The 8,463-nt window shown below is 51.8% G+C and overlaps 1 protein-coding gene across 1 annotated transcript; it reads left to right on the top strand.

Annotated features, from left to right (window-relative positions):
- Nucleotides 1–3,261: 3,261 nt before the first annotated feature.
- Nucleotides 3,262–5,477, top strand: GARIN4 (golgi associated RAB2 interactor family member 4). Its single transcript, XM_047840766.1, has one exon. It carries the CDS (start codon nucleotides 3,635–3,637, stop codon nucleotides 5,423–5,425), a length of 1,791 nt encoding a protein of 596 aa, XP_047696722.1. The 5' UTR covers nucleotides 3,262–3,634; the 3' UTR covers nucleotides 5,426–5,477.
- The last annotated feature ends 2,986 nt before the right edge of the window (nucleotides 5,478–8,463 follow it).

Genomic DNA, 8,463 nt, shown 5'->3' with positions numbered 1-8,463 from the left:
CTCCTGACCTCATCCCTGTCCCCTTGCCTTTCCCGGAGACCTGGCCTGACACTTCTTTCGGGATAAAGAGTTTTAAAGGGTTCTGGCCCAGAGGGATTCTGGAATTAAAACTCACTTTCTGCCAAGAGCTAAACTGTTATTTCCCATCTTTATCCTAATTTCTCCCCACGGGCTTTGAATAAACCCTTGAAACCCAAACCCCGATCAAGCCTTTTCTCTCTTCCCATCCCGTACTCTTTGGTTGTGTTCAGTTTCTCTGTGGAGTGGCAGTGTTTTCATGGATCCGCCTGAGGCAAAACTAAAGAGGAGGCCAATTTTGCCCATGGATCATCCTTCTGTGTTCTCATAGTGGCTCTAACCCCAGAAGCATCTTTTTTGCCGTCTCAAAAACTGCTCTCGAGGGGCGCCTGGGTGGCGCAGTCGGTTAAGCGTCCGACTTCAGCCAGGTCACGATCTCACGGTCCGTGAGTTCGAGCCCCGCGTCGGGCTCTGGGCTGATGGCTCAGAGCCTGGAGCCTGTTTCTGATTCTGTGTCTCCCTCTCTCTCTGCCCCTCCCCCGTTCATGCTCTGTCTCTCTCTATCCCAAAAATAAATAAACGTTGAAAAAAAAAATTAAAAAAAAAAAAACTGCTCTCGAGAAGAAATTCACCCGAGACTTAAAGGGCCAGTTGAGGATGAATGTTAATGAGAGCTACCATTTATTTAGACAATATGTGCAACCTTTACATGCAGTATCTCATTTCATCCTCAGTGACTTGTCCCCCTTTTACAGATGAAATGGAAAACTGAGTAGCTCGCTCTAGATCACACCATTGACCTTTCTCTAAAGGGTTCCAAGCAGGAGTGTATATTTGTATGTGTGTGTGTGTGTGTGAGAGAGAGAGAGAGAAAGAGAGAAAATACACCCAACATAAAATCTGCCATTGTACCTATTTAGAGTGTACAACTCAGTATATTCACAATACTGGGTAACTATCACCACTACCTACTTCCGGAATTTACATCCCCCACAAAGTAAATCCTGGACCTATTAAGCGGTCACTCCCCATTCTCCCCTCCCTCCAGCCACAGGCAACCACCAATCTAAACTCTGTCTCTATGGATTTGCCTCTTCTGGATATTTCATAGAAATAGATTCACACGGTATGTGGCCTTTTGTGTCTGGCTTCTTTCACTTAACATAAGGTTTTCAGGATTCACCCACGTTGTAGCAGGTATCAGCATTGCATTCCTTTTTATGGCTGAGTAACATTCCACTGTATGGATAGACCACATTTTGTTTATCCTTTCACCCTACTGAACAGGTGTATTTTAATGGAAAGATTGCCTTTGTTTTCAAGGACTGAATCTCTAAGGTAGAATTTCAGGAAAGATTTCATCAACCTGGAGGATGTGAGTTGGGAGCAGGTGTGTTTCTCAGAACTTTCAAGTAACAATTTAGAAATTACGGGGGCGTCTGGGTGGCTCAGTCGGTTAAGCATCTGACTCTTGATATCGGCTCAGGTCATGATCTCGCGGCTTCATGGGTTCAAGTCCCACATCAGGCACGGCTCTGGCAGTGCAGAGGCTACTTAGGATTTTCTGTCTCCCTTTCTCTCCATCTTTCCTCCCACCTACTCCCCCACCCTGTCTCTCTCAAATAAATGGACTTTTGAAAAAAAAAATCTTTAGAACTGACACACTCTGGGGTGTCTGGGTGGCTCAGCTGGTTAAGCGTCCAGCTCTTAGTTTCAACTCAGGTCATGATCTCACGGTTTGGTGGGTTCGGGCCCCACGTCGGGCTCTGCGCTGGCAGTGTGGAGCTTGCTTGGGATTCTCTCTCTCTCCCTTTCCTTTTGCCCCTCCCCCACTCACACTGTGTCTGTCTCTCTCAAAATAAATAAATAAATAAACTTAAAAAAAAAAGAAATTACACATTCTGCGTCTAGCTCTGTGGGGGGGGGGGGGCGCGATAAGGCAGGAAGTATGGTGGCACACACTCCCCATAGGTGTCACTGCTTTCAAACCACTTGTGCATGGTAGGGAGGTTGCTACAGGAGGATGTTTGGCAGCCTCTTGGAATTGAAGATTACATCCCAGGCCCCCCGCCCCCTTCATTTCACTGGGGAAGAAGGGAAGAAAACTGGGGGTCTTCAGAGAGAATAACTAGGTGTCCATACACAGGCTGTTTATGGAAACATAATGGAGGGAAGGAACAAAGATGGCCGCCTGGATAATTTAGTCCCCACTTCAGCCCAGCCACTGCCTGTGGTAGTCGTCTTGGGTTCTGTCCATGACATATATATATATATATATATATATATATATATATATATACACCTATGGAGTTACACAACTTCCAACAGTGCATCAAAAGGTTCTTCTTGAAGGTAGTTAAATCAGATTGGTTTGAAAAGCGTGTGGCTGGTGCAAGGTTTCTTTGTGAAGGCAAAGGACTGGAGTGGTTCAGAACAAAGGCTTTGGAATCAGCTAGACCCGCATTCAAATACCGTCTCTACTACCATTACTTCTGTGAAGTTAGGCAAATGATACCTCAGTGTCTTCACCTGTCAAACGGGACTGTAACGACAGTACCAAACTCAATGGACTCTTAACGGTCATATGTGAAGAACATAGCAGGGCTCCTCGGGGATGAGTTTTTTTGTTTTTTGTTTTTGTTTTTGTTTTTGTTTTTCTAGAAATTTTATTTTATTTTATTTTATTTTATTTTATTTTATTTTATTTTATTTTATTTTATTTTTATTTTTTTTTCAATATATGAAATTTATTGTCAAATTGGTTTCCATACAACACCCAGTGCTCGGGGATGAGTTTTTAATGTTATTATTAATGGTTGATATCGTCCATGTTTACTGAGATTTTATGAAAAAGCAAGCTAAGGACCAAGACTGCCAGTTCAAGGTTATTGGATAAAATGAAACCATGAGCTCACGTGGCTCCAAGTGTATCCCATCACCTTCTAGTCCTATGGATTTTGTCCAGTTGCTGAATCTTTTGCATTTGGGGGAGGATTACAAAAAAAAAAAAAAAAAAAGATCCCCACACAAAATGTTCCCATTTGAAGAAATTTTTATTTTGATGCCCACCTGAGTCCCTGGAAGGATGGGCCTGTCCTCTGTGGGGACAGTGGGGGTGTTTGGGGAGGAGGATGGTGGCCCTGCCCCGAGGGGGCTGCCTGGGGGATGGATGACAACAAAGGGGTATGTGACCGTGACAGGTCACAAAGGGCAGCAGAGGATAAATATGGCTGCGCAGGGGTTAGTTAGGCTGAGTTAGTTCTGTCACTAGGTCTGCAGTTCCCAGCCTCTCAGGGACATAAAATTTCAGGGGTGGAGGTGAGGTGGAGGAATCCACCATACATCCCTGCACCCTTGAAGAATTTCAGTCTGGGGTCCAGGCACCCTACAGCACCCCCTCTGTAATCCTCTGAGCTCCCACCCTCACTCGTGTCTCTGGGAGGCTCTGAGGCAAAGGGGTGTGGCCCCCGTGGGGTGGGGTGGGGTTGAGACACTGGCCATAGAGCCACCTGTGTGACACAGGAGCTCGGCTATATACCCTCTGCCAGCCAGGCCAAGGGAGAGGAGATCCAGGGACCCGCCTTGCCCGCACTGCCTCTTGTGATAGGAGAGAGTCATGAACCCCGAGTCTCTGCTCCCCTATCACACAGCCCACAGCCGCTCCGCAGTGGGCATGTTCAACAAGGCCATGGGGAAACTACAGAGACACCTGCACAAGGGGGAGTATGACATCTTCAAGTACGCGCCTATATTTGAGAGCGACTTTATCCAGATCACCAAAAGGGGAGAAGTAATCGATGTGCACAACCGGGTCAGAATGGTGACCGTGGGCATCGCGTCCACCAGCCCCATCCTCCCGCTACCGGACGTCATGCTGCTGGCCCGACCGGCCACCGGCTGTGAAGAGCATGGCGGGCGTGGCCAGGCCACCAAGGGAAAAGGCCGCAAGGCTACCAAGACCTTAGAGCTCACCAGGCTCCTTCCCTTGAAGTTCGTGAGGATCTCCATTCACAACCGCGAGAAACAACAGCTGCGCCTCAAGTTCGCCACCGGCCGCTCGTGCTACCTGCAGCTGTGCCCCGCTCTGGACACACGGGAAGACCTCTTCACCTACTGGGAAAAGCTCGTGTACCTCCTGCGACCACCAGTGGACAGCAACAGCAGTACCTACGCCCTCCCAGCGGACATGCTTTGCATGCCTGTGTTTGAGGAAGAGGACAAGAGGAGCCCAGCAGGGGCGGATTTCCAAGGAAAGGGCCATCAGGATCAGGTCAGCATCAGGAGCCTCCACGTGGTCTCCGAGGTGGCCGGGGCCACCTCTGCAGCTTTTGCAGGTGGGGAGGGGACCCGTCAGGCCTCCCACAAACCCGACGCAGCCGCCGCCACCCCAAAACCTGCAGAGCTCCACAGGGAGTCGGCGGCAGAGCCACACGTAGAGCTGGCGGCGGCCGTGGCAGCGCGGGAGGCGGCGGGGGCGGCAGCGGTGGTGACAGGAGGGACGGCCGTGGGGTTCGCAGCAGGGATCGCAGCGGACACCGCGGCAGGCGCTTTGAGCGTGGCCTTGACCAAGTCAGCCGCCCCGGATCGGCTAGGCGCGGCCGTAGCAGGTGCAGCCACCGCGGGGCCGGGAGGAAGCAGGACCAACCTAGCCATTGCGGGCACCGCCAACCTCTCCCCGGAGAGCAGGAACCTGGCCTTGGCAGGTGCCGCGAAGATCCCCGGGTTTACTTCCGGCTCGCCGACCAGCCTCTCCCAGCGGGCCCGCAGGACCCCGACCTTCGCAGGGACAGAGGGCGCCCGCAAGACTGTGGCGGGAAACGTGGAGAGAGCGCTCCTCTCCGACGCGCAGAGCGGAGGCGCGGAGGGTGAGCAGGCGGGAAGGCAGCCGCGCCAGGGCCGGAGGGAGCGCAGGGACAAGGAGCGAACCTTTCGGGGCTCCCGTCGCCGCGGGGCAGCCGACACGCGCCACAAGGCCGGGGGGGACAAGACCAACCGGAAAGCCTCCGGGCGGTCCTTAGCCGGCCACAGAGCCGCGAGGGAGGACAAGGACAAGGCCCGCGGCAGCCCGGGGGGCGGGAGGCGAGCCCCCCACAAAGGCATCGGCCACGCGCCCATCCCCAAGGAGTCCAGGGCCTCCCACAAATCGGGGCGGAGCTTATCCACCGCCAGCTGGGGGTTAGCCACCAAGAGGCTGGGCAGGATCGGGTTGTTCCTGAGGAACGTCAAAGCCAACCTTACTACCAGGACCACGGGCTCCCTACGCGGCAGAGACGTGGACGTGCTGCCTAAGGCGGTGGACAGGAGTGGGCTGGAGGCCATCGAGGCCTCGGAGAACTGCCGGGGCCTGGAGAGCGCGGGGACAGGGACATCTGACATTATGGAGACAGTGACCTTCGAAGCCCCTTAGTAGGGCTTTCCTCACAGCAGTTTAAATAAAGAACCATATAATCTGAGAATGGCATGCTGTGTTCTGTCTGAATTTCTAGGTCCTGCAGCCCAGTAGTGACCTCACACTACTGTGAGGTCAGCAGGGGTCGGGTCTGAGACCCTGGGGTGGGGTCAAGGGCAGCCCCCACCTCACACTGCTGCTCAGAGCCAAAGGAGTGCTTCATCTTGCCTCAAGGCCCATCTGGCTTGTTCCTGAGGGCCACGGCTGAAAGTCAAACTATGGCCTGGAAAGCTCTTCCTTTTCTTCCACCCTTTCTCTATAAACAGCCCTTCCCCCGGGGCGCCTGGGTGGCGCAGTCGGTTAAGCGTCCGACTTCAGCCAGGTCACGATCTCGCGGTCCGTGAGTTCGAGCCCCGCGTCGGGCTCTGGGCTGATGGCTCGGAGCCTGGACCCTGTTTCCGATTCTGCGTCTCCCTCTCTCTCTGCCCCTCCCCCGTTCATGCTCTGTCTCTCTCTGTCCCCAAAATAAATAAAAAAACAACGTTGAAAAAAATAAAAAATAAACAGCCCTTCCCCCTTGCAGGTCCATAGACCCAGCAAGAACAGGACTCCCCTACCCTCAGGCCAGTCAGTGGAGGGAACAGGGTAGAGCCGCAAACAGTCTCCAGGGTCTATTCCAATTCCAAGGGAGGAATTGGTTCTAAGACGGTGAGAATGTTAGCAAGACACTGTGCCCACAGCCCAAATTCCCATCAACACAATTGAGAGCACAGTAGGATATGTACAGAGATAGACACACAGCAGTGAAAATGAAGGGCAGCTACACACATTGGCTCCACGCGTTGGCAGAGGGAAAAACCTATTCTGTGACTATAGCCTATACCACTTACAGAACAGTTCAAAACCAAGATCAAAAACTAAGACCAAAAGTACATGTTTGAAACCGTAGATACAAAATTCATGGGGGAAGCCAAGACGGGATCACGAGGTGAACACAGGGCTTCCAGTGGTGTTGATCGATCTCCTAAGCAAGGCGGTGGGGTGGGTACATGGGCACACAGCTGTATTTTTCACACTACTCTCTCTGCAGTCAGAATGGTCCTAGAATCACCATGGCAATAGTGATGAAGTTCTTGCCTTGGACGTCCCTAACCAATGCCTTATCCCTTATGTGTTCACTCTTAGGTAGTGCTATGACCATATTACAAGATCCAGTTTAAGGAGACAATTTAATCCTCGTTTGGTTATTAAAAAGGAGTATCGCTATTAAAAAGGAATAATCTATTTTACAGATAGAAGCACTGAGGCTCAGAAAAGTTGGAACTTTTGTAGAACAGTGATCAGCCCACCCCCCACCCCACTTCTGTATGCAAAGCATTCTCAACGCTATGTTCCAAAACACTCTGCACCAAACGGACTGGATTAAGGGGAGGGAGGGATGAGAGCTGGGGAGACTCCTGACTGTGACCCAGTTTTGGGATTTCCGTGAGCTCACAGTCCTCAGCTGGCCTTATCTCCAGAGTGTCCAGACCACCTTCGAGCTGTGTCCCCAGCCTCTGCATGACCTCCTGCCTGGGATTCCGGGGACCAGTCCCTGCTGGGGCTGCCTCTCCCTCCGACCCATTCCTCTGGCAGCCACTAATTAAATGTTGGTATGGAGAAACCACCCTGAGCTCGGTTTTCAAAAGTTTAAAAGCGTTTCTCCTTGCCAAATCTCTCCTTCTGGGGTTCAGAACACAAATCCTTAAACCTCACGTGAGGGAGGTTATTTGTTAGGTCCAAGCAACACAGATGCTCTGACTTTTGCAGCCCTCCTTGGGGGGAGGGGAGGGGTCTCTTCTGTTGGTTAAGGGAATGGTGGCCATGGGGCGGGGCCTGGGGCACGGGTGAGGAAGACAGCCAGAGACCTACACACATCCACCGTTTCCTCCAGCGAAACAAGGTTCACAACCCCAGGCTGGAGAATTACTGGAGTGAGTCAAGTCATTCTTAAAGAATGGAACACGCCCGGTGAGGAAAACAACCTAGAATCATTAACCCAGAGCCTCGGAGAAGACTGGGAGCTGCAGGGGGACAGAATTAATGGTTTACTCTTAACCAGCTTTCCCCTGGATTCAAGGTGGGGAAATTACAAAAAGACCACATCACATTCTTTTCATCCCGTGACTCCACCCAGGCAAGTGCAGGTAAACACTGGTCTGGAAGAAGAAAATGCAATAAAGACATCTGCATAGAACTTAGTCATTTAATGGCACGCAGGTTCTTTAATGTACGTGCCTCCTTCTGCTTCTCACATGTCTCCACTTTGCAGATGGGCAAATGGGGGTTCAGAGCATTTGAAAGACTTGCTCAAGGTGGAGGTGATGGTGCAGAGAGGGGATGATGCAACTCCTTTCATGTATCACCTACTGAGTGCCAACTCCACATCCCACAGGGAGGGACAGGGACAATGGAGAAAATAGGGCAGGCTTGGGTCATCATCACAATGCCCAGTGGCAGATACAATGAGAGATGCATGTTCGGGGAACAGGATCTATTCAGAGGAGGGGTTCTGGGGCATGGGAAGGAGTCTTGGGTCAGGGAAGGGTTCACAGAGGAACTGGCAGTTTTAAGAATGACTAGGTCTCTGCCAGGTGGAGGAGGTATGGGGAGTAAGGGCAAAGCTGGAGGAGGTGCAGGTCACAGAAAAGGATGTGTGCAAAGTACGAAGCCTTGAAATATTACGATGTGTTGAGCAACTACAGGATTTCAGTATTGCTGGTTGGAGCACAAGGGGAGAAGAGGGACATGAGGCTGGAGAATCAGGCAGCTGGATCTTCGGGCACCTGGGGTGCTGCGTGAATGTCCAGGATTTGGGGAGCCATTGAAGGCCAGCGTCTGGTGGGAGTAAGTTCTCTCTGGCTCCAGAGTGGACAGCTGATGGACAGGGGGCTGTCTGGAGACAGGGGATCCTCCAGGAAGCCATTCCATTAATCCTGCCCAGAGATGGGGAATCCTGATCCTGGGTGGCAGTGGGGGAAACAGAAGGGAGGTGGGGTCCAGAGGTGTGAAATGAT

Source organism: Prionailurus viverrinus, chromosome F1 (genome assembly GCF_022837055.1).
Source record: "Prionailurus viverrinus isolate Anna chromosome F1, UM_Priviv_1.0, whole genome shotgun sequence".
In the NCBI taxonomy this organism is placed as follows: domain Eukaryota; kingdom Metazoa; phylum Chordata; class Mammalia; order Carnivora; family Felidae; genus Prionailurus; species Prionailurus viverrinus.
The sequence above is the reverse complement of the archived record's forward strand: the minus strand, read 5'-3'. Positions and strand labels throughout refer to the sequence as shown.